Source organism: Stenella coeruleoalba, assembly GCF_951394435.1.
Source record: "Stenella coeruleoalba genome assembly, chromosome: 1".
Classification (NCBI taxonomy): Eukaryota; Metazoa; Chordata; class Mammalia; order Artiodactyla; family Delphinidae; genus Stenella; species Stenella coeruleoalba.
In genome coordinates this window covers 108,389,500-108,414,952 of record NC_137169.1, presented here as the reverse complement: position 1 = coordinate 108,414,952, position 25,453 = coordinate 108,389,500, and the positions used below count along the sequence as shown (strand labels likewise).

Genomic DNA, 25,453 nt, shown 5'->3' with positions numbered 1-25,453 from the left:
CACTAGAAGAAAGGCCACAGGCTTCCTTAGAGAGAAATGGCTTTTCCCCTTTCTGTCTCTTTGGTTTCTATCTCATTTTCATCTTTATTTGTCATCTTTCTCCCCCTGGGCCCCCTCAGTCCTCTGTGCTTTGTTTCCATTTTTTCTCCTTTTGTACTGTAGGAAATCATGATCTCTAAAACCAGAGGAGCAGTAATAGCTTTGGCTGGAGGAATGAGGGCACACCGGACGCTAGCGCACCGCAAGTTAAGACCTCAGGGGAAGTAGGCTGTTGCTATTACAGTGGAGAAGATAAAGCTTACCTGGCAGATAGTTCTCACAGCTGCCATTTTTGGACACTGCCTGGGTACCGTACATCTATGAGGTGTAGGTATTACTATCCTTGTTTTACAGCTGAGCAAACTGAAGCTTACGTTAAATAATTTACCCAAGGTCAAACACAACTGTTTTTCTGACTCCAAAAGCCCATGTCAGCTAGTGTGCTGTACTGCCTTTAAAGACGTGAGAAATATAGGGGTCCTGGGAGTCCTGACAAAAATAATAATGAACATTTATTGAGAACCTATTATGTGCCAAGTGCTTTATCTCAGTTTTCCCAACCCTTTGTAAGGTAGGTATCCCCAATTTGCAACGAGAAAAATGAAACTAAGAAAAATTAAGCAACTTGGCTAAAGTCATTAGCAAATGGTAAAAGCGGGCTTTGAACCATATAATCCAAAGAAGCCTCCTTCCCTTGGAATGCGCTCAATGAGGTTGAAGCACACTGAGGAATCATGAAAAACAAGCACCTCAAGACAGTCCTAGAGGTCTCAGGTCCTCTGCTGGGACTGTGCTGAGGACCTCCTGGTGGCACATCAGCTGCAAGTATCCAGGGCGCTCTCCCCATGGTCCTCGCCTGTGGTGGTTCTGCTTGTTTTGCTTCTTACTTCCCCCTCCCCTGCTCTGCAGGATGTGGCTCTGACCGCAGTGAGGAGCAGCCTTGCCCTCTCCCCCCAAACGAAATAGGAGTCTGAAGAAGCAGGGGAAATGGGTAACTGGGAGGAGGGGTGGTTCTCCCCCAGCTGAATCGGTCCAGTGGGAATCTGGAACCTTGCTCTGCTCCCGGCTTTGCCTGGGGCTTTCTGGACCACGCTGTACATCCGGAAGAGGAGATTGCTCCATGTGAGCCTTCCTTCCTCCTTGGCCTTCCTGCTACCCAGCTCTCCACTGCCCCCGTTGCCATCTCACGTTTTGTCCACTGTCCTCTCCCCGTCTCCGTGTTTCAGCCTCCTGTTTTCTCTTGTCTGAGTCCTGCCCTGTGGCCCTCTGGCCATGCTCTCCTGCTGGCCCCTACATCTACCTCCATGTCTCCTAAGATCTCCTTGCACCTCTCAGTAGTCTGTCACATACCCTTATCCACCGCCATCCCTCAGCCCTGCCCCCACCCAAACCAAACCATGTCTTACTGAGGCTGCCTGGCCCCAGGAAGAACTGAGCTGGACCTCCCCACTGGGGGCTCAAGAATTCTATCAAATGAGAGTCTCACAATATGGAAAGCTCAGGCTGACAGAGCTAGGACTCTTCTGCCACCATCACCCCTAAAGCCTACCCTTCTGTCATTGCCTGGTCCCTCACCTGCTGCGCCCTGGGTGCCAGTCTTGCCTTGGATGTTCCGGGAGAGCTGACAGAATGGAGAAGCTCCTAAGTGAGAGGCCCTTTGGCCTGGCCCCACCCCTAAGCCCCGCCTACCTACTCTGTGCTCAACCTCCCTTCATCACACTGTCACCAAGAAGGTCTATGACACCGACAGCCTCCTAGAAATAAAAGGTCAAAAGGAATAGCACTCTGTAGGAAATAGTCTTGATTCTTTGAGGTGAGGAAGAGGAATTGTACATCTCCTGCTCCCAAGTTGTCTACCTCTTTCTATCCTTGCTGCCCAGTTCCTTGAGATCTTGTTCTCCTTATATGTCTGTGGTAATGGGGAAAATGTTAAGTACAGATTGCTGGGGTGGGGGATCCGTGGGGAAAGTTGTGAAGATTGAACTGAGCTTAGACTGGAGACACCAGAGGCAAGTTAGAGATCAGGAGGTCGGAGTGTGTCCCTGGAGTCTCCAGGGGTGGGTGGCGCTGTGGGGAGACATTACCACGAGCATACGCTTTCAGCGTCTGGCTGGGTAAGGGGGTTCCCACCCTTAATACTTAAGAGAGACGAAGGTGCTGGGGTCAGGGCTGCCGAACTATTTATGACCAGCAGGTGTCAGCACATCATTGAACCACTAGAGGCAGCGCTCTCACTGTGCTTTATAGCTGCTAACACGTTATGAATGAAGGTAGTGCTCACTTCAGCAGCACATATACTAATCTCACCCCAGTCAGAATGGCCATCCTCAAAAGATCTACAAACAAGAAATGCTGGGAAAAAAAAAATGCTGGAGAGGGTGTGGAGAAAAGGGAACCCTCTTGCACTGTTGGTGGGAATGTAAGTTGATACCGCCACTATGGAGGAGAGTATGGAGGTTCCTTAAAAAACTAAAAATAGAACTACCATACGACCCAGCAATCCCACTCCTGGGCATATACCCTGAGAAAACCGTAATTCAAAAAGAGTCATATACCACAATGTTCATTGCAGCTCTATTTACAATAGCCAGGACATGGAAGCTACCTAAGTGTCCATTGACAGATGAATAGATAAAGAAGATGTGGCACATATATACAATGGAATATTACTCAGCCATAAAAAGAAACAAAATTGAGTTATTTGTAGAGAGGTGGACAGACCTAGAGTCTGTCATACAGAGTGAAGTAAGTCAGAAAGAGAAAAACAAATACCATATGCTAACACATATATATGGAATCTAAAAAAAAAAGAAAAAGAAAAAAATGGTCATGAAGAACCTAGGGGCAGGACAGGAATAAAGACACAGACCTACTAGAGAATGGACTTGAGGACACTGGGAGGGGGAAGGGTAAGCTGGGACAAAGTGAGAGAGTGGCATGGACATATATACACTACCAAATGTAAAATAGATAGCTAGTGGGAAGCAGCGCATAGCACAGGGAGATCAGCTCAGGGCTTTGTGATCACCTAGAGAGGTGGGATAGGGAGGGTGGGAGGGAGACGCAAGAGGGAGGAGATATGGGGATATATGTATATGTATAGCTGATTCACTTTGTTATAAAGCAGAAACTAACACACCATTGTAAAGCAATTATACTACAATAAAGATGTTAAAAAAAAAAGAATGAAGGTAAGGGACTTCCCTGGTGGCACAGTGGTTAAGAATCCACCTGCCAATGCAGGGGACACGGGTTTGAGCCCTGGTTCGGGAAGATCCCACATGTCGTGGAGCAACTAAGCCCACGAGCCACAACTACTGAGCCCGCGTTCCACAGCTACTGAAGCCCAAGCGCCTAGAGCCCATGCTCGGCAACAAGAAAAGCCACCTCAACAAGAAAAGCCACCGCAATAAGCCGGTGCACCGCAATGAGAAGCCAGTGCACCGCAATGAACAGTAGCCCTCACTCGCCGCAACTAGAGAAAGCCCATGTGCAGCAATGAAGACCCAATGCAGCCAAAAATAAATAAATGTATAAAAAGAAGTGTTTTTTTTTTAAAGAAAGAATCTTACAGGGACTTCGCTGGCAGTCCAGTGGTTAAGACTCCGCGCTTCCAAAAAAAAAGACCCCATGCTTCCAACGCAGAGGGTGCAGGTTCAGTTCTGGTCAGGGAACTAAGATCTCACATGCCTCGCTAGCTAACACCCCACATGCGCACACGGCCAAAAAAAAAAAAAAAAAAAGAGAAATGTGCTTACATTTATCTCCCAGCCTGGTCAGGGAGATAAATGTAAGCACACATAACTGTAATACAAGTCAAATGATGTCATTAGCTGTAACAGAAGTTTAAGGAATTATGAGAGTAAAGAGAAATTTAGATTATTTCTGATAGGAGGGCTGAAGAGGTGGACTTAGAAGGATGGATTTAACTACTTACTAGGCAGAGTGTGGAAGAAATGCTTCTGCTTCCCAGATAATGGAGATAAGCATAAGCTATAGAGCAAACAATGATAATACAGGGCATGTTCAGGAAGTGGTGATTTATTCTGTATGACTGGAGCATAGGTTGTTTGAAAAAAAGTGAAGAAGGAAAAAGACCAGATCATGAAAGGCTTTAAGGGAGTTGCTCAACACTTCAGACTTTTGCTGTAGACAGTAGGGAGACATTAAAGGTTTTTGATCGGGGGAGTGAAATCATTAGCCCAGTGGGACTAGGTTAGAGGCTTCAGTGAAATTTTAGCTGAGGAAAGGGCATGCTTAAAAGGAAGTGATCACTGGTATAGCTTGCTTAAGCACAGTATGAGAACCAGTGAGAGACCTTGAGAGCTGGTGGTTTTATAAGAAGTTCTAACAGAAAGGGAAGAATTGGAACATTGTCCAGTTGTGAAAAGTTGAAGAGTAAAGATTGAAGTTCAGAAGTGGAGGCAGTCAGCATACCAGTGACTCCAAAACCATTGGTTCTCCTCCTTGGAGACAGTGATTGGGTCTTGGCTCCTTTCTTATTCCCACCTCTCTCAGCCCAGGTTCCAGAGCTGAGGGTCCTTGATACAACTTGGATTGGGAAATGTTAACAACTCCTTTAAGGAGTATGGTGGTAAAGGGATGAAGAGAAATGGAAAGGTAGCTTAAGGGAATGGGAAACTGGATTGACAGAGGGACTATTTTTAACTTGGAGTTCAAGGCCATTTGTAGGCTGAAAGGAAGGAGCCAGTGGACAGGGAGACTTAGAAAATGCAAAGGAGAGGTAATGTTTTTGGAGCAAGGTGTGGGGGCAGATGGAAAAGAATGGACTGCGAGCTCAGGGGAGGGAAGCAAGAGGAAAGAACTGGAGCTGGCATTTGTTGGGTGCACTCTGCTAGATGTTATATAAGTATCTCACTTCATCCTCTGATACCTCTATGAACTAAATGTCACTATCTCCTTTTCGCTGATGAAAAAGACTGAGGCTTAAAGAGGTTAGATAACCTGTTCCCAAATTAGAGAGCTAATAAATGGCAGACTGAGGACTTGTGTGATTTCCAAGCCTATGTTTTTTCTGACAACTACCTCACAAGGTTAGGAGGTAATAACTTCAACCTTATAATGAATGTGGCAGCATTCTATTCCTATACGCTCTATTAATTCACTGATCACACACTCAGGGAACAATAGTAGGTGGCACTACCAAAATCACAGGAAAAGTAAAAGTCCTTTTTGAAAGAAATATATAATCTAATTGGATAATAAAAGAGGAATTAATGTACAAGAAGATGCAAATACAGTAATACCTTCTGAATCCAGAATTCTGCTACCAGCTCCTTACCTGTTTACCTCTCCAGCTTTGCCTTATACTCTGCTCTAGCTGTGTTGTAATCCTCTCAGCTCCTCCAATATGCATCATGGTTGGCTTCTCTCTCTCCCTCACCTTCTCCCTCTTCTTGTACTCTAGACTTTCCCACTTCTTGTGTCTCTGCCTGGAACTTTCTTCCCATGGATACCTCTGCCCTGCCTGGTTAATTCCTACCCATCCTTCAGGTCTCAGCTGGAAAGTCATCGGAAGCCATCATGACTGTGAAGCCATCGTGACTCCCTAAACTACACAGCACCCCTGTATTCCATAGTCCTGTAGAACCTCATACCTCCCTTATCATGATAATTACTCTTTATTGTAATTTGTGATTTTAGTAACTGCCTCCCTACTAGGCTGTAAACTCCATAAGGGCAGGGGTTATGCTTTAGTGCCTGGCACTACTGTGCTCAATAAATGTTTGCTGAAAGAAGAAATTCAAAACACATCCAATAACCAGGAGATAAGGGGGAAATGGTAGCAACATAACAGTCACAGGCAATAATGTTCATTTGTTTCACTCATGGGGAAGTCTTTTATTTTCTCTTAATCAATACCCATTTCTAGTAATCTTCTCTGAACCCACAGCATATAATTAGTAACAAATTAAAAGAGGAAAGAGGAGCTTTTAGAAGCAAGAACACTGATAACAATGAGAATTAACACAAATAACAAGGGAAGAGAAGGAAAACAAAAAAGCCGACAATTGAAAATTGCAGCGTTTCTGGCCGTGTGGAGGAGGAGCAAACAGTCTTAACTATATATATTCTAGACTCTGGGGTCCTCACTGTTCACCTGGACAATTAAGTTCACAGTGCTTCCTCTGAGCAAGCAAAAATCTGGTTGAATGATGTCTTGAATGTGTGAAACACTTTGAGATTTACAAAACATTTCACCTACGTTATCTTACTTCATCTCATGAAGTAAGCAGGCAGGTAAAGTGTCCACTCACAGGTGAGAGACTCTGCCTTAGAGATAAAGCGGTTTATCTTACAAGGTCAGTCAGGGTCTTAATGAATCCTAGTTGTGGTCTTTCCACTATATAATCCACAGGAAATTAACAACATCTTTTTGAATAATCCTTATTTGAAACAGTTAACATGAAAATGTTTTGCACTTAATTTGGTAAAATCAAACTATCTGGAAAAATACTCAGAATGGAACATTCCTATGTTTCTGCTCAGCTGAGGTTTTACCATGGTTAGGACCAGTACTCCCGTATCAGTTCAGAAAGAAAAAGTTCAGTGTGATTTGAAGCAGTTAAGCAAGACTTCAGCCTGACATAGCTGGAGGTAGCGTTCATCTTTGGTGCATTTATTTCTTCCTCTATTTACTATATGCCAGGCATTATGACTTAAGTGCTGGGAATACAAAGATAAGAGACAAGCTTCCTGTCCTTAGACTAAGTGGTAAGTACCTATGGACAATCCAAATGGAAGTATCCAATAAGCAATTATAAAGTGAGTTTAGAGCTCAGGAGAAAGACTGAGATTGAATATCTATAAAGTTTATGGGGAGCCACATATAAATAGTTACTGTAACTGTTGGTGCAGATTATCTTGACCAGTGAGGGTATGTAGAGCAAGAAGAGGTAGCTAAGGACATGACCTAGGAAACACCAACATTTAAGGAGAGGTCAGAAAGGCTGAGAAAGAGAGGCCACATCAATAGAAGTGAAGCCATTCATTCATTTAAAAAATGTATCTATTAAGTCCCTAGTCTTTGTTGAAAGAAAGAGGGACTCAGGAGCCAAAAGAGGAGAGTATTTCAAGGAAGGAAGGGTCAACAGGGCCAAATGCCATAAAGAGGGCCAAAGGATAAAGACTGAAGAGCTGTTCATTGACTGTGACAAGGAGGTCATTAGTGGCCTGGATGAGAACAATCTCAATGGAGTGATGGGGGGCCAAAACGAAAATGATTGAGAAGTGATTGAGAAGGGAAAAATGGGTACAGCAAGAATAGATGACTCTACAAATTTAGCTGTGAAGGAAAGAGAGAAATTGAGTGTTGACTAAATTACAGGCAAGGATTAAGAGAAAGTTTAGAATTTTTTTTTCGTTTGATCATGGGAGATATTTGAGCATGTTTATATGCAGAAGGGAAGATGTCAGTAGAAAAGGAGAGATTAGAAATAAAGGAAGGAGAAAGTATTTGAAGACATGTGGCATAAAGCACCTAAGTAGGAGCTATAGAGTCAGATTTGTTCAACCAATGTGTTACTAGTTAATAGCTGCAATGTGCCAGGCACTGTGCTGACTGCAAAGGATAACTGCAGTGAGAGAGACTAGACTGCTGGGCCCTGTGTGAATGGAGCTTACAGTAAAGCCGAAAGGTGAAACTTAGACAAGCAGTACAGACGCCCCACCTGCTGGGATGAGAGAGATGTGAGAATGCTCTAGAGGGCAAAGTGTGGGTAGGATGCTCACTTTATTATCTCTATTTTTCTCTGAAGATGGATGTGGGTTCTGCTAAGATGAGCAAGGAAGCTGTGAGGAAAGGAACTTGAGAAAGGATTTCACACAGCTACTTGTAGGGGTTAGGAGAGGGTAATTTTCCAAGCTTGGAGATCCTGAGTTTATTAAAGGCTCCAATCTGTGGGACTGTGATTTTCTCCAGAAGACCCTGGGGAGTAGGATTTGTCCTTTGAAACAGCTCTAAGGCTCTTCCATTTCTTTCCATACCCAATGCCACTATCCTTGTCTCACTGCCTCTCTCCCCTCATACTTGAACCTTCCTGTTTTCTCACCAGAAGGTCTACTTATCTTGCTAAAATAAAGCATTTTGACAGTAACACCTTTATTCAAGAACTCAAAATTATGTCCTTTTCCTATCAAATTTTTTAACCTATTCACCTTGGTATTCCAGGCCTTCCATAGTTTGTCTCCCTCTTCCCCTGTCCTCTGCTTCTAACTAGTACCTCTCTTACATATCAATCACACAGGCCCTTTTGCTATCCATGCTTCAGGCTCCATGTTTACCAAGTAAAAGCTTTTGCTGAAAGTATCTTCTTTGGAAGATTTTCTCCTTTCTTTTGCACCAAGCCAACTCCCACCAAAGCTCTCCCTGCCTCTGTGATAAAATGTATCCAACATCTTTCCCTGCAGTTATTATGAAGAGCACTTATTGTCTTTTCTTTCATTTATGAATTATATTCAATGTAGCTTTGGGGGGGGCTTTTTTTTTTAAGACTTGGTATTGTTTTTTTTTTTAATTTACTTTTGGCTGCATTGGGTCTTCATTGGTGCACACAGGCTTTCTCTAGATGTGGCGAGTGGGGGCTACTCCTTGTTGTGGTGCATTGGCTTCTCATTGCATTGGCTTTTCTTGTTGTGGAGCACAGGCATGGGCTTCAGTAGTTGTGGCACAACGGCTCAGTAGTTGCGGCGCACAGGCTTAGTTGCTCCACGGCATGTGGGATCTTCCCAGACTAGGGCTCGAACCGGTGTCCCCTGCATTGGCAGGCAGATTCTTAACCACTGCACCACCAGGGAAGTCCCTTGGTGTTGCTTTTTAATCATTTAGTACATGTAAGTCTTGTTTTAGTTCAAATAGATGGTCATTTTCTTAAAGACTGGGACTGTATCCCACAGTGGGTTGTATTTGAAGTAAGTGCTTAATATGTATTGGATTGAATTGAGATTTTAGTTGGTCCCTAAAACTTTAAATGAGTTATACCTTAATCCCCATTCACTAATCTATTCAATAAGCACATATTTTAATATCTAAGCCCTGTGCTAGGAGCTGGGGACATTTCTTTCAATCTCTGAGTGCCTCTATATTTTGAGGTGTCTTTCTCCCAAAAACCTCTTTCCAGCCTTTAAAACAGCCCCGACTGACCACTGAATTACATTGGACCCAAGACCCCCCTGCAGTTAACTTTGTGTAAGTATTGTTCCATTGTTTCTGATTCTGTTTATCTCATTGGTTCACCTTCCATTTCTGTCTCTGTGATTGTGTGTGTATATGTTTATATCTCTTGTTTACTTTGGGGCTTAGCCCAGTCAGTGATGCTACGCACCCTGATCTCAGTCCATTAAAGACTGTCCGGAAGTAGCAAACCCCTGCCCCTCTTTTCCTTCAGTCCAGAGACCAGGCCATGTTTGTGTGTGTGTGTGTGTGTGTGTGTGTGTGTGTGTGTGTGCCCGCTTAGATATAAAACTATCCAATAATGTCAATGTCTCCCATGCCACCCACTATCCTAGGAATTTTGAGAACGTCTTTTGTCCCAGTCCCCACACAGGGAAGAATCTTAGCAGGTGGGAGCCAAGCAGTGATGTTTGAAGTAGCCTCATTCTTCCTCCCCACTGACATTCCTGGAATCAAAGGGTCTTTATGGAGGGTGGGGATGGAGAAGGAGCAGTTAGTTCTGCTGTTTGGAGGGATGTCCAGGGCCCTCTGAGGAAAGACCGGACATCACTAATCCTTGTCTGCGGGGCAGTAAGTCTATGTGGTGCTGGGGCAGCTGGTTACTTTCCCTCTTTCAGGTCTCCGTGTTGCTCCTCTTCCTGTGTGACTCTCTGAGTCAGTTGGTCCCGATCTCCACATCTCTCTTTTGGTTTCAGCCCCACTCACCTGTCCTCTTCCATCAACCAACATCCTCACTGCTGGCCACCCTGGCTTCCTGGCTCCTTAGTTCCTAGCCAACTGGCCCAACCCCATCTTGCTTTGACAGTAGGGGTGGGAGGGGAGATGATGGGGGTAAGGAAAACTTCCTGGCGACATCTTCCTTTCCTTTCCCAGGCCTCGAGTCTTCAAGTGCATGCTAGGCCTCCCTTATCCGGGTCAGGATGAACCAGAGGAGGCACAAGGGAAGAAATAAAGGGGTTGATTTAAAAAGAGTAGAGAGGAGGAACAGAGGTTTGGGGGCAGAGTAGGGGAGAGGTGTACCCAGGAGCAAGGTAGCCAAAGACATCGGAGAGGAGAAAGGAGAGAGGGAGGGTCACGCCGGCTCTGACAGCCCAGCCCAGCCGAGGTCCTCGGGTTTCCTGTCTCTCCTCCCAGCTGCTGTTCCTTCCTCTCTTGTTGTGAGATTTCTCCCCAGGGCCTCTCCATGTTAAAGCGTGTGACCCCCTCCTCTGTCCGGGTCTCAGCGACTGTCCATGGATCTCGCGCCTGGCTTTGGTCTCCAGCTCAACCTCCCGGCCAGGCCTTCTCGGTGGGCGGTGCTCCTGGCGCCCCTCCTCCTCCGAGGGCTATTGGTGGAGAGGTGTCGAGAAGGCGGTGTCTAGCCGGCCTCCGAGAGTCGGATTAGTTGTGCAGACCCCGAGGCGGGCCGGAGGCGGGTCCGGCCAGGAGGCGGGCGGGGCGGCTGGGGCCCGGCCCAGAGCTCCGGGCGGTCGCATTGTTTTCCTCCGCGGAGCCGCGGCGGGAGTGGGGTTTGCGACTGGGACCCAGGGCTCACCCGACCTGACAGCGCCCGGGAGCCCAGATCCAAGCTCCATCCAATTCAGACATTCATCACGTCTCGCTAGAGCCCCAACCACCGATTGCGAACTCGGCGCGGTGCGCGGCCGCTGCCCGCCCGCTGAGATCTCTATTCCACTGACCCGGATCTCGGAGCAAGTACCCCGGAGCAGGGCTGGGGCTGCAGGGCGTCGGGGAGGATCGGGGCGCCTAAGGCTGGGGGCAAGCTTCCGAAGTGCCAGAGGGACCCGCCTGGGAGGGTGCCAGAGCGATGTGTGCTTGGTTGACGGAGAGGGTCAGCGGAGTTGGGGTGCGTGGGGGGAAGAGGGGACCGTGGCCGAGCCCCGTCACGGGGGACTGTGGGGCGCAGGGTCTGGGCACCTCTTGCGACCCGGCTTCTCTGAGTCGCATCCCTTGGATTGGGGAGCGCGAAAGGGATTATTTGAGGCGCGCACCGTACAGAGGGTGGAAAACCTGGTCTCTTTCCTCTCCAGCAGAGAAATTAAGGCTTCGAGACCCGTGGAGAACTGGACCCTCTCGTTGCCCCTGCAGGGATGGGAAGGGGAACACGTCGTTCCAGACTTTGGTGTTACAGCTGCACCTCTGTCCTTGTGCAAGCGGGAGTCTGAGCACCTCCCAGGGGGTTGGCTTGGGCATAGAGTCGGGAATGGGGCCCCTGAGAAACACCAGTCCTAGTGCCCATATCCTTCCTTCACCCCACTCGTCCTGGGGCTTTGTTAGACCGAGGTCTCCCAAGGAGGAGAGCCCAGCTGGCGACTGCATCTCAAGCCCGCGGACCCGCTCAGCCCTGGCCCCAGGCCCGCCCTCATCGGTTCCAAGCCTCTGGCCCTGTTTCCCTGGCCTCAGAGACCCGCCTCCACTCCCCAACCCCCGCTCCCATCCCCATTCGGTCTGCGCCTGCAGGCCCCTCCAGCCCCTCCTCCCGCTAACGTGGCTCTGGGACCCGGTCCCGGCCCAGACTCTCCTACCCGCCCCTCTCGGAGCCCCAGATCCAGTGAGGGGGAGACACGTAGAGCCCCTGGCCTCAGGCCCACCTCATGCGAGGCTCTAGACACCTGGATTATCCTCGTTGGGGGCTGGGTGGGAGGGAGGGTAGGTAGCAAGCCTGGGGCTGAGAGCTAAGGGTGGGGGGGAACTGTCTTGGAGAAGGGAACGTGCCCGTTCCGTGAGGCTCCTTGGCGCGCCCCCCGCTCCTTAGAGGAAGGTGGACTGGGGCGGGCGACCAGCCCGAGGGCTTCCTGCTATTGTCCCCCGCCCAGTCTCCCCTTCTCCATCCCTTCCCCAGCCCCCGCTAGAATCTGGCTTTGACCCGGGCCACTCCCCAGAGGTGGCTGCGGGGCCAGGAGGAGACAGAAGGGCTGTTTCCTCTTCCCAGCAAGGGGAGAACCTAGGAAGGGGAGAAAGAGCTGGCCAGGCCTCCCCCATTCGCTCCAAATGGGGGGTATGAAGCAGCTGGGATTGGTCCCGGCAGGGTAAGCCTTTCCCCAAGCCAGGGGTCAGATGGGGGCCGCTCAGATGCTGCTCCCTAAAATCAGCTATGGGAAGCCCCCTTAAAGATATGTCATAGTTAAGTCTAGGGGGCCAATGCAATGGCCAACCAAGTGTTTTTAGAGGCTGGACTAATCCAGTCTAAGGTGGGGGGTAGGGTGGAGAGAGATTGGGTGGGAGGGAGTCAGGGACTGCTCTCAGGGAAGAAGGAAGGGGCTGGGGGGTGCTTGCTATCAGAGCATTTTGCCTAGAAATGAAGAACATGCAAATGAGATGCAAATTAGCCTCTATTGTCCCCAGCTAGGGAGCTTTTGCTAAGAAGGCTGCTGGATTCTGAAGGTTTTAATGTGGGAGTGGTCGTCATGCCCTCCAAACTCTCCCAGTCACCCCTTTTCCCAAGACTGGTCCGGCAGTTCCAGGAGTTTCTGGGTAGGGGCCAGCCCCAGCCCCTGCCCTCACATCTCTGGGCATGAAGCAGCCAGCACCTTTGTAATCAGGCTCAATGTCAATGTGCCCCCCACTCCCAGGGCAGCATCTCCCCTACCCTAGCTTCATTAGACTTCTCCTGAATGTTCACATTCACTTTTATTGGATGTGGTAAGGAGGTATAACTCAGCCTCTTCCCTCCTTCTGTCCCTTCTTCCATCAGGTCAGAGGTCTCCTATCCCCCTCAAGCCCCCACAGGAGCCACCACCCCAGGTAAGGAAAGGGCAACAGCTCCTGAGGGCAGGGGATGGAAACAGGCATGGCCTGGGAGCAGAAAGAGGGTCTGACTGTTCTCCCCACTTGCCTGAGACTGAAGTTGTTTCCTGGGTGAAGATACCAGTTGCCCAGGGCAACCTGTGGGGGGGTAGGCAGGAGGGGGAGGATAGGAGACAAGCTGTGTCCCTTTCTCTTCCCCTGGGAGCACCAACATTGGAAGCATGGGGCGGGGGTGGCAAAGGGAGGCTTGGCCTTTCAGCACCAGAGGGTCTTTAGCTAGCTGACTGCTCTGCCCCTGGGGAGGGGGTCATCATTAGGTGCTCCTACCCCTTCCCCTCCTCCAGCTCTCTTGGGACCCCATCTGGCGTCAGCCTCCCCACCAGTGATGCTGGATTGGGGATGGGGTACACTTGGGTCCTGGCTCCAAGAGTGGAGTTGTTGGGGAGATGGAATGGGCTAAGCCTGGAAGCCCAGGGTCTCTTCTTTAGGGGACATGGTGGGACAGGCAACTAAGGATTAGTGAAGGATAACTGTCTGTTCACAGAAAGGAAGGAGTCTCACCCTTCCTGACCTGATTTCCCGAGCCTACTCAGCCCTTCACTTCAACTTCAGGGGAAGGCAGGAAGCTGGTGTACACCTCCCACTGTGGGTTCCAGCCAGGGTCAGCTTGGCTGTGGGAGGCTGATGGAAGCTGATGGGTGGGAAGGAGGGCTGTCTCACTGTCCCTGCCACCATATCTATCTTCTCCTGGACTTTGGGCTACAATCGCCTGGCTGTCATTGAATTATTTATATTTTCATTCCAAGGCAGTCCGAAGAGGGAAGGGAAGGGAAGGGGAGACATGTTCAGCCATATCTCCTCACCAGTATAGCCCCTTCTATGCCTGGCTCCTCATAGCGGGTGGGTCTGCTCTTCCTCACATTAAGCACATGCAGTGGTTCTTTGGAGTCAGGGAGGGAACAGGGGGCTAGGCAGGCTGGGAGGGGGCACAGTGGTCGGGCAGACAGCTGCGGCCAGAGCTAAATTTAGCCTCTGATCTGGCTTTGATGCAGATTCATTTTTGGCTAAGACAGCACCCCTCCCCCACTCCCCTCCCTACTCACTCAGCTTCTCCCTAGCAATGGGAAGGGCCCCAGAAGCGTGAGCTTAGACCAGGACAAAGACCCCTAGGCTGCCTCCCCCACTCTGTTCTTCCTCAACCCTAGACAATGACGGCTGCTTCGCAGCTGCCTCTACCAGGGCACAGCGCCTAAATTGCTCCCGGGTGCCATGGGGGTCCGTGAGGGAGGGGGGAGGCAGACATGGTGCCCTCTTCCTCCTCCCCAGTGCCAAGGAGTCACTATTTATAATTTTAAGGCTTCAGTGTCTAATTATAGCTGAGAAGAGGTTAGCAAGAGGGGGGCCACGAGGTGTCACCTACTGAATGTCCCAGGCCCAGTCAGGAGAGAGGAGAAAAGGCTGAGTGAGAAGGCTGGGAGGGGGAGCAGGCGGGTTCTGTCCTTACCTGGGGTCATGCTGGCAGGCTTCGTACCAGCCAGTTTGGGCCAGTTGGACAGGGAAGGGCCTTGAGTGACAGTGACAGCTGGCTGGGACTGAGGCAGTGCCAGAGAGAGGTTTCTTCTCCCTACTGCACTGGGTCTTCTGGGGATAGACCTGGGAAAGGGTCCGCCTGCTTCAGAAGGTGGAGGAAATATGACCCCTTCCCCCACTTTTCTGTCTTCTCTTTCAGGGCCAGCATATGGGTGAGGGGGCACCCCCTGGGGCCTGAGCTGCCCCACACAGGATGCCCCGTGACCCCCGCTTCATGCCCTTGCTGCTACTGCTGTTGCTGCTCTCACTTCCCCACACCCAGGCTGCCTTTCCCCAGGACCCCCTCCCTCTGCTGACCTCTGACCTGCAAGGTGAGTGCTTGGTACCTCACCCCCTCTATATGAGCTCAGCACTCAGCCTTGGCAGGTAGACACTGAGACCCCTTGTGTGGGTGGCAAGGTGCAGGAAGGCTCTCAGTCTCAAGGAAGCTAAGAGCCTGACCAGAAAAGGGGAGAAGACAGGTAGAGTGAACTGGCACCTCAGGTCCGTCACTTCTCATCTGTGGGCCTACTTCCTTCACTTCCGGGCAGCATTGTTCAGTGATAAAGAATGTGGACTCTCGGCCAGACCAGACCTTAGCAGGTTTGAATCCCTGCTAAGCTGCTCACTAGCTGCGTGAGCTCTTCAAGTTATTTAACCTTTCTTTGCCTCAGTCTCCTCATCTGCAAAATGAAGGTAGTCATAGTATTTTACCGGGAATTCCCTGGTGGTCCAATGGTTAGGACTCGGTGCTTTCACTGTGGTGGCCTGGGTTCAATCCCTGGTTGGGGAACTAAGATCCTGCAAGCCATGCAGTGCAGCCAAAAAAAAAAAAAAAAAAAAAATACTACTAATAATAGTATTCTACCTCATAGAGTTATTTAGGGATTAAATGAGCTAATACAGGTAAAGTTCTGAGAACACTGTCTAGCACAAAGTAAATGATTTATATATGTTTGCTACTATTATTAGCTACAAAATGAAGGCTTGGGACTAATTCAGTGGTTCCCAACACCTCTTACCTCCCTCTCCACCACGTTATCACTACCAAGTCTAGGTCCCATCATGAGGGAAACCACCAGCCAACTTTTCCTGAGAAGGACCTTTATCTATTTGCAAGTTCCTGTTATATATGCAGGATTTAGAGTAATTTTAAGGACGAAGGAATGGCAGTTAGGTTATTGGGAGTAACTGTTGGGGGATAGATAAGAGCAGCAAACACATGTGCCAGATGTGGTTCGAAGCACCATACGAATGTTAAATCATCTCTCTCTGAACTCTGGGGTCCCTTTGAACGCTGATGACTGTGGTTTCCATGATCAGGCCAGGTGGATGCTGGAGTTGGTCAGAGGAGGCAGAAACCTTGGAGGGCTGAGGTGGCCTGTGAAGAGCCTTGAGGGGAGGGTGCAAAGAGAGGGCTGGGAGAAATGGGGTGAGTAAATGGTCCACATGGGACAGTGTACAATGTGGGAGTGAAAGGGAATTGCCAGCCCTAAGGCAGTTCCAAGAAGGGGTTGGGCTCAATTCTGGAGTCAGACAGACCTGGATCTCAATTGGGGTGCCTGCCACTTCCAAGCTAAATGAGCTGTGCAAATTTCTTAATGGCTTTAAGCCTCAGTTTCCTCATCTGTAAGATGGGGCCACTGTTAGTACCTACCTCATAGGGTTGTTGTCTGAAGTGAGACAATGCATCTAACATGCTAACATAGTGCTTGGCAGAGGTTAAGTGCTCAGAGTTAGCTGGTATTACATTTATTAATAGCCTTATTAATAGCTTTATTAATACCTCACAACTCATCTCACATATCCATTTTATGTCCGTGGCTGGGTTTCATCTGGTTGGAGAGGGTGTTGAGGGAGTACGTGGTATTCTGGCTGGCCCTCAGCACCCACCTCTCTGTGCCTTCTAGGTATTTCCCCATTATCCTGGTTCCGGGGCCTGGAGGATGACGCTGTGGTTGCAGAACTTGGGCTGGACTTTCAGAGATTCCTGACCTTGAACCGGACCTTGCTAGTGGCTGCGCGGTAAACTGGCTGTGGCACCATTGTGGGGCTGACAGGCCTGCTGCTGGGCAGGCATGGGACCTGCATGGCCACTGCAACATCTTGCAGGGGACACATGCAGGTGTATAAGCCATGGGACATGGGCATGCTAGGACCCAGAGCACAACTGCCAAGTTGTGGAGTAAGGGGGAGGAGAGAGGGCACTGTTTGTCCCTGAGCAGCTGAACACGGGCCAGGTGGGAGGCTCAGGAGTTCAGGTGGGGATCCATGGCTTGGCTCTGATCCCTCCTTGCCTGTCTCTTCAGGGATCACGTTTTCTCCTTCGATCTTCAAGCCCAAGAAGAAGGGGAGGGGCTAGTGCCCAACAAGGTGAGGGGCTGTGTGGGAGGAGGTTGAGGCATGGAGATGAGGCTGGGAAAGGTCTAACCGGGATCAAGTGGGTAGGTAGAAGACTCCAGGAGGAGCCATAATGTGAGGTGGTTCCGGGTTGCCCCATGATTTTTCCCCTTCTACTTCTCCCACCAGTATCTAACATGGAGGAGTCAAGACATGGAGAACTGTGCCGTGCGGGGGAAGCTGACGGTGAGGAGTGGGATAAGAATCTTGAGGGAAGGAGATGACCCTGCCTCTAGGCTCTGTCTAAGTGGCCTCCACTGTGCCCATTTCCCCTCACTTCTCTCATCTTGGTCCATAGAGGAAAATGTACAGGAAAGGGAATTCATGATTTTTAGCTTCCTTTACACACCTCACACAAAAGGAAAGTGAGGATCTGAGAGGCCAAAGAACTTGCCCAAGGCCACAGAACTAGGAGTAGATAGCTTAGTTGGGACTTCACCCCACACTGCTCTGCCTGGCTCAAGTGGAGCAGCCCTACTTCCTGTGACCCCCACCCCATCCCAGTCCCAGGGAGCCCTGTCACTGACCGAGAATTCTGGACTTTCTAGGACGAGTGCTACAACTACATTCGTGTTCTCGTTCCCTGGGACTCCCAGACACTCCTTGCCTGTGGAACAAACTCATTCAGCCCTGTGTGCCGCAGTTATGGGGTACAAAGGCGAGGGCGGGGCATCAGGACTGGAGTGGGAGAGGAACCCAAGCTGGGCAATCAGTTCAGTGGGGATGGACCAGCAGGGGTAGGGGAACAGGAGTGCCCAGAGGGGAGGGGTCCAGAAGGGGTGGAGCAAGGAGGCAAGGGGACATGAGGAAGTGGGCTATGGAGCCAGACTCGCAACACCCCAAGGGGTCCAAGAACCTGTTTCCTCTGCCTCCAGATAACTTCGCTGCAGCAGGAGGGTGAGGAGCTGAGCGGGCAGGCTCGATGCCCCTTTGATGCCACCCAGTCCAACGTGGCCGTCTTTGCAGGTATGCACCTGGGCATGTGAGCAGCAGGCATGTGGCCGGAGGGAACTCCCACGTTAGCCCCTTTCCTAATTTGGTCTTTCTCCCATGCTCCTGAGTGGAGGGTTAAGGTAGGGGCCAAGGTCAGACCAAGGGAGGGGTGTGGGAGGCCCAAGAAGAGCCAAGATACGGATCCCTGAGCCCTCCCCTGACCCCACCCTACCCCTCCAGAGGGCAGCCTGTATTCAGCCACAGCCGCGGATTTCCAGGCCAGTGACGCTGTGGTTTACAGAAGCCTTGGGCCTCAGCCCCCACTCCGCTCCGCCAAGTACGACTCCAAGTGGCTCCGAGGTCAGGGCGGGCCTAGGGCAGGGAGGCTGCTCTTGGGGAGGAGGTGCAGGGGCGGTCGATGGCAGGCAGATGGTGGTAGTGGTGAGCATGTATGCAGAGGGGAGAGGCTGTGGGGGGCCAGGAGTTTCTGAACAGGTGTAGTTTCTCTTCCGTACCTTTCCTGTCACTCTCCCTTCAGAGCCACACTTTGTCCACGCTTTGGAGCATGGAGACCATGTCTACTTCTTCTTCCGAGAAGTCTCTGTGGAGGATGCCCGGCTGGGGAGGGTAAGGAAGTGGGCACCAGGGGTGGGTAGCTAGAGGGCTCTGCTGGATGGTGAGGAGCCAGTCATTCAGGGGAGATTAGGGGCTCCTGGCCCTAATCTCCACAACGCAATCCCCTGGACTCTGAGGCCCCCAACTTGGAGTAGCCCCCAGGCCTCTGCCCCCGCATCCTGCTAGGTCCCTCACCTTGACCCACATTGACCGACCACACCCTTCCTTTGCTGTGCCCCTAACATTTGTCTCTTGGTGCTCTAACTCACCACATTGCTCTCACCCTGCTGGCCCTGGGGCTCTCTCTCACCATTCTCCTCGTCTCCAACTCTCCCACACACAGGTACAGTTCTCCCGTGTGGCCCGTGTGTGTAAGCGTGACATGGGCGGCTCACCTCGGGCCTTGGACCGCCACTGGACATCTTTCCTGAAGCTGCGGCTCAACTGCTCTGTCCCTGGGGACTCTACCTTCTATTTTGACGTCTTACAGGCCTTGACAGGGCCTGTGAACTTGTATGGCCGCTCTGCTCTCTTTGGGGTCTTCACCACCCAGACCAATAGGTTGGTACCAGACTAACCGATGTGGCCCCATCTGTCCCCTGCCCCACCAGCATCCAGGTTCCTCTCTCAGCGCCTATTGATGAGGGCAGTGAGCGGAAGCTCCATTCAAAGCCAGTTTGCTGTTCTGCCCACCGTTTTTCTCCTAGCGTGGCCCCCAGGGGCTGCCCCACCCTCTCAGGCTCCGCCCTAATACGGTATATGAAGGGGAACTGCCATGTCTTACCTAGGAGGAACTGTGCTGTCCCTTCCAACACCTAGCCCGCATCCTTTTCTGGCTCCCTCAGCATCCCCGGCTCTGCGGTCTGTGCCTTCTACCTGGATGATATTGAGCGTGGGTTTGAGGGAAAGTTCAAGGAGCAGAGGAGTCTGGATGGGGCCTGGACCCCTGTGTCTGAGGACAGGGTCCCCTCCCCCAGGTACGCAGGGTGGGCGTGGCCTTTGTGGAGGTAGAAACAAGCAGTGTCTGCTCCCCAAATGGGATTATGAGGAGAGGGCAAGGTGTCCAAGGCCTGGGGAGGGGGCTGTAGAGGGTTGGCAGCAGGGAAGGGGAGCAGTAGTGTGAATGTCTGCGTGTAGGCGGAACAAGGGTTACCAATCATGTTTGGGAGCAGTGGGTAGGTGGTGGTCACAGAGCCTAACTAAGCCCCAGCTCCCTGCCCTAAGGCTCCCTCTTCCTTTGTGTCCACCAGGCCAGGATCCTGTGCAGGAGTAGGTGTAGCTGCATTGTTCCCCTCTTCTCGAGACCTCCCTGATGATGTCCTGACCTTCATCAAGGCTCACCCACTCCTGGACCCTGCCGTGCCACCTGCCACCCATCAACCTCTGCTTACCTTCACCAGCAGGTATGGGGCTAGAAAATGCTGTCCACTGCCTTCCCCGCCTCAGCCACTCCTTCCCTGACCCCACAAGGTAAATCACATTGGTAGGAGGAAGAACCCGTGAAAGTGGAAGGGAGAGAGCTAAGAAGGAAACACTGGGCTGGGGGAAGGGCAGAGAAGGGGGTACCCAGACACATGCGCTGTCCTTGAAACACTCAAGCTTCCACTGGTCAGGTTGTCCTGACCTGAGGCCTATCCCTCCAGGGCCCTACTGACCCAGGTAGCTGTGGATGGCATGGCTGGTCCTTACAGTAATACCACAGTCCTGTTCCTTGGCTCCAACGATGGGACAGTGCTGAAGGTGCTGCCCCCATGGGGGCAATCTGGGGGCCCTGAGCCCATTCTGTTGGAAGAGATCGATGCCTACAGCCCCTCCCGGTGAGCCCTTTGTCCAGCAGGCCCCCTGCAGAGCAGGGATGGGAGGTGGAGTGGTAGATGGGGATATGGGGATGGGGTGGGGACTCCAATATTGGAAGTTGTGGGGAAGAGAGAGGGCCTTGGCGAGAAGCTGGACACTGTGTTGGGGCAGAGTAGCCCTATGAGTTGTACTCAGTTGCTTGTATGCCTCCCCCACTTCTGTTCTTTAACTCACCCAGGGAAAAAGGAGCCTCACCTGCTCCATCTCTGCTTCCTTCTGGCCTCACCCTAGGTGCAGTGGGAAGCGGGCAGCCCAAACAGCACGGCGGGTCACAGGGCTGGAGCTGGACACTGAAGGTCACAGGCTCTTTGTGGCTTTTTCTGGCTGTATCATCTACCTCCCTCTCAGTCGATGTGCCCGGCATGGGGCCTGTCGGAGGTGAGAGGGACCTGAGGTCAGGCCCTGCTTGGGTGGGCTCTGGGCCTGCAGGCACACAGGAACACAGGCGTAGTGGGTGGCAGGGAAACGCAGGGGATGGTTTGGGGGTGGGTATCTCAAGCATTCTGCAGGTGGGCAGTAACCAGGGACTGGACTAGGGATTGGGGTGGATAGGATTGGGAGTATCAGGCTAAGAGCCTCCTGCAGGCCAGGGTGAGAGTGGAAGAGGCAGGGGAATGGAATGTGATTAGGGTGGAGAGGGTCCCAGCCTCACATGACTCAGTTTTCCCTAGGAGCTGTCTGGCTTCTCAGGACCCATACTGTGGATGGGACAGCTCCAGAGGCTGTGTGGATATCAGGGGACCTGGTGGGTAAGTGAGAGGCTCGTGGATCTCCTGAGGAGAAAGTTCCCCACTAAGAGAGGAAGCTGAGGGCTAGGGTGGGGGATGGGGGCAAGATGTATACCTGCACTGAGCCGCCTCCATTTCCTCCTAGGATTGATGTGCATCCAGCTGGGAACCAGGAATCTATGGAGCATGATGACTGCCAAGGTAAACAGAAGCGGCAGGGGTAGCTGTAGCCATTGTTGCGCATGGCTCTGACGGCCATAGACACCATCCCAGGTGTGGGCTTTTGTCTTTCTCTCCTTCTGTGGTACAGTCATGCCCATCAGTTCTTCATGAAGCTTCCCTCTGCCCCTATCTTCACCCTCTCTCTCCCTTTTTCATAGATGGAGCTACTGGGAGTCAGTCTGGCACAGGGGATTCTGCTTATGGTGAGTTCTATTGTCCCAACTTCACCTTGCTCAGCCCACACTCACCCAAGTCTGTGCCCCATGGCAGCAGCAGACCAGCACCCTGGACACCCTGAGAGAGTCTCAAAAAAGGGTTAGCATCCTCCAAATACCTAGCATAGGGCTCAGTGCTTGGCACATAATAGGGTGCTTAACAGATAGTTTTTGAACAAATAAATCAAAGAGTGCCTTGCATAGTGAGCCCTCGCCCATTTCCAGAGGAAAATGAAGGCTGCACTTCTGGACCTTTGGGCTCCAAAGGGGGTGCGGGAACCCGCTGAATGGGTATCAGAGGTGGAGAGCAGGAGCCTCACTGGCTCTGACCTGGTCTCTGTCACCAGTGCTTCTGAGTCCTGGCCCTTCCCCTGAGACCCCAAGCCCCCCCAGTGATGCCCACCCCCGGCCCCAGTCTTCCACTCTTGGAGCTCACACTCAGGGTAAGGGGGCTGGCTGGGAGGGATAGGAGTGAAGTGTGGGGCTGCTGATTCTTGAAGAATTCTAAGCGCCTCACTGATCGTTGTTTGGTGCTCACTAATAATGCCTGTTTGGAGCCTCCCCTCCCAGCCCCACCTCCCTCAGCACGGGCAGAGTTTGGCAGTTGTTCTTGGCATGGCTACAGGGGCCAGAGCTGGGATGGGGACTCCCCAGGCCCAAGCTCTAGCTTGCGTGTGAAAGGTAGTTCGGTGGGTTGTGTGTGTTGAGGGGTCAGGGGAGGTGATCCCTAAAGAGGGTCAAAGCTGCGTTGGAGCTGAGCAGCAGGAGAGAGGCGACACTTCGGAACCTGCCATCCCGCTGGTCCACCTTCCCTGAGCCTCCCTCCTCCCTCCTTCCTCTCGGTCGGCAGGCGTGCGACGGGACCTCCCGCCAGCCTCAGTCTCCCGCGCCGTCCCCATCCCACTCCTCCTGGCCTGTGTGGCCGCAGCCTTCGCCCTGGGCGCCTCGGTCTCTGGCCTCCTGGTCTCCTGCGCTTGTCGCCGCGCCCACAGACGTCGGAGCAAGGATATCGAGACTGCGGGGCTCCCGCGCCCTCTCTCCCTTCGCAGCTTGGCCCGTCTGCACGGGGCGGGCCCAGAGCCGCAGCCAACGTCCAAGGACGGAGGGGGCGCACAGACACCCCAGCTCTACACCACCTTCCTGCCTCCTCCCGAGGGCGTACCCCCGCCGGAGCTGGCTTGCCTGCCCACCCCGGAGTCCACGCCAGAGCTGCCGGTCAAGCACCTCCGCCACGCCGGGGGTCCCTGGGAGTGGAACCAGAACGGGAACAACGCCAAGGAGGGCCGGGGCCGCGCCCGGGGCGGGAACACGGCGGGCGGCCCCGCGCCGCGCGTGCTGGTGAGGCCGCCGCCGCCCGGCTGTCCCGGGCAGGCCGTGGAAGTCACCACCCTGGAGGAACTGCTGCGCTACCTGCACGGCCCGCAGCCGCCCAGGAAGGAGGTCGAGCCCCCGGCCGCCGCCCCTTTCACCTCGCGGGCGCTGCCGCCCGAGCCCGCCCCCGCCCCCACCCTCTTTGCCGGCCCCTGCCTGCTCCCCCGGGACTGTGCCACGCCTCGGAGGCTGGACGTGCCCCCGGAGGGCAAGCGCCCGGCCCCCGCCACCCGGCCTGCTCTCTCCGCCCCAGCTCCCCGGCTCGGGGTGGGCGGCAGCCGGAGGTTGCCCTTCTCCACGCACCGTGCACCCCCCGCGCTGCTCACCCGAGTACCCTCGGGAGGCCCCTCCAGGTACTCCGGGGGTGCCGGGAGACACCTCCTGTACCTCGGCCGGCCTGAGGGGCACCGGGGCCGCGCCCTGAAGAGGGTGGACGTCGAGAAGCCCCAGGTGCCCCTGAAGCCTCCCCTCGTCGGACCTTCCTCGCAGTCGGCCGTCCCTAGTGGCAACCATTTTAACTTTTAAAGGGAGCTGCTCCAAGGCCTCAAATGGTACCCTCGAGGCCCATGCCCTCAGAGGCCGTGAGCGTGGACGCATCTCCAAGGACAGATCACCTCCCTCTCTCCTTGTTCCACACCTCCAGCCTTCCTGGACTCTGAGAGTCTCCCGGGGTCCCCGCCCGCCCCGGGTTTATTTATTGACTGCCGACTGTCTTTCCCCCGTCCTCGAGAGAGGAGTGGGAGGTGAGAAGCTCGCCCCCTCAGTGAGCCAGCTTTTCGGGGGGAACTGGCACACTCCCACTCCCCCACCTCCCTCAGCCAAGCTGCCTTAACTCGCCCCTCCGGGCCTCCACAGACTGGGCCCCGGGCGGGCCGCACGGCGGACGGACGGGGCTGCGCCACGCCCGTTGTGTAGAGTCCTCGGGCCTCCTGGGACGTGCCTCCTCCTACTGTGTAGGAGCCTCCCCTTCCCAATACAGCTGTGTCCCCGAGCCGCTGCCTGACTTTACTCGCGGAGGGGGCGGGGCGGGAGTCGGTCGGCTGCTCTGAGCCCTTTTTCTCCAGAATCTCTGCCTTCAACTTGGCCTTGAGCTCTCTCCCGAGTAATTGGGATGGCTGCGCTCCCACAGGGGTTTATCACGAAAGATTTCCTGAAGGAGGCAAGCTAAGAAATGGTGCGTGGAGATGAACCAGGGCCCAGGAGACCCCGGGTAGAATTTAGGTGGGGTTAGGGAGGGTACTCCGAGCACGTTTCTGGACCGAGATAAGAGGGACTTTTTCGTAGAATGCTCTATGGGGTGGGGGGAGGGTATTTTTGGAGAAATAAAATGAAGCTGCAGCGTAAGTGACTGAAGTTTCACATCAGGAAATCTTGTCATAAAGGGAATTTGGCTGGAAAACCCTGGGTCGCAAGAGGGGTAGGCTGCAAGAAAAAACCCCAGCAAAGTACTGGTGAAGTTAGGGGTTTGCCCCAGCAGTTCCCTAAGGAGCAGTTCCCCTTTGCGGAGCCAGAGGGGTTCCGAGAAGCGTATTTTATTGCACGCATGCGTAGCCTCCTCTCGCGGACTCCCGGGCCGCACTCGAGCCCCGCGCGCCGAAGATCAGCTAGCGTGTGTCGTGAGGTTCCTCTGGCCCGGGCTGGGTGCAGATACCTGTCCGTTACTCCCGGGGGCCAATGAGAGGGACGAGCAGGACGGCCTGCCCCGCCCACTGCCTGGAGCGAAAGACCTCGCGCGGGCGGTGGCTGCTTTTGCGGATTTAGAAGTCTCGTTTTTACCGGCGCGTGGCGGGGATATCCACCGGGTTGGAGCCCTAGGCCGCCCTGCCGCTGGCGCCTCCTGGAGGCCAGACCACGCCTTGCAGCTAAGGAAGCCTCGCCAGTTCCTCTCCGGGTTTTTTGCCTAAAAGCCCTCGAGAGGAATCCGCTGGGAACAGTTTGAAGAACCCTGAGATGGTTTCTAGCTCCGCCCTTTACGCTTGTGATCCTGCCTAGTCAAAGCTCTACCCTAAGCCTCCGTTTCCCCACCTGAAAAATGGGGTTGAGAGGCTCAAGTACGATAATGTACGTGAAAACCCTTTCTAAAGGAGAAAACATGGTATCTTGTGAGATGGTGGTTCCTTCACACTCACCCTGGGCTATTATTCTTAATTTTGCGATCTGCTTCTACTCAGCAATCCGTTTCCCTTTGTATCCTTACAAACTTCGTTTATAGATTTTACCCTCAAGGTTTTTAAATGCCCTCTGAACACTTCTCACACATCGGATAGCTTGTTCCACCAAATTTGGCTGTCCTCCAGAGTCTACCCGCTTTCTGCTTGGAGCTTGTTTCACCGGGTTGGAGAGGTCCTTTAGATCTCAATTTTTTCTCACTGGATGCTTTACTTAGACCGAGATACTTTGAAATCATTGATAGTTGCTAGATAGTGGAGGAGAGAAAGGAAGAAGTAAAGAATCTTTCCAGTCACCTGACTTCATTATCCTTTTCAAACCAAGCCAGGACAAAGAAAAATTCTAAGACTGCAACCTTTCATAGCCCTCTAAGGGCCAAGTCTCACAGATACTTC

General features: G+C 52.6%; 1 protein-coding gene across 4 annotated transcripts; it reads left to right on the top strand.

Moving 5' to 3' along the window:
• The first annotated feature begins 10,647 nt into the window (after nucleotides 1-10,647).
• SEMA6C (semaphorin 6C) lies at nucleotides 10,648-24,211 on the top strand. Of its 4 annotated transcripts, none has more exons than XM_079932520.1 (19): nucleotides 10,648-10,923; nucleotides 12,927-12,976; nucleotides 14,709-14,880; nucleotides 16,459-16,573; nucleotides 16,858-16,921; nucleotides 17,078-17,134; nucleotides 17,497-17,598; nucleotides 17,824-17,914; nucleotides 18,122-18,241; nucleotides 18,420-18,508; nucleotides 18,840-19,057; nucleotides 19,342-19,473; nucleotides 19,747-19,899; nucleotides 20,140-20,313; nucleotides 20,585-20,731; nucleotides 21,025-21,102; nucleotides 21,227-21,282; nucleotides 21,462-21,506; nucleotides 22,369-24,211. In XM_079932520.1, the coding sequence occupies exons 3-19, from the start codon at nucleotides 14,763-14,765 to the stop codon at nucleotides 23,412-23,414; spliced, it is 2,805 nt and encodes a 934-aa protein (XP_079788646.1). In that variant the 5' UTR covers nucleotides 10,648-10,923; nucleotides 12,927-12,976; nucleotides 14,709-14,762; the 3' UTR covers nucleotides 23,415-24,211. The 4 variants fall into 4 exon arrangements, with proteins under 4 accessions (XP_079788646.1, XP_079788643.1, XP_079788644.1 ...); XM_079932517.1 differs by having other exon boundaries at nucleotides 10,648-10,927; XM_079932518.1 differs by lacking the exon at nucleotides 20,140-20,313.
• The last annotated feature ends 1,242 nt before the right edge of the window (nucleotides 24,212-25,453 follow it).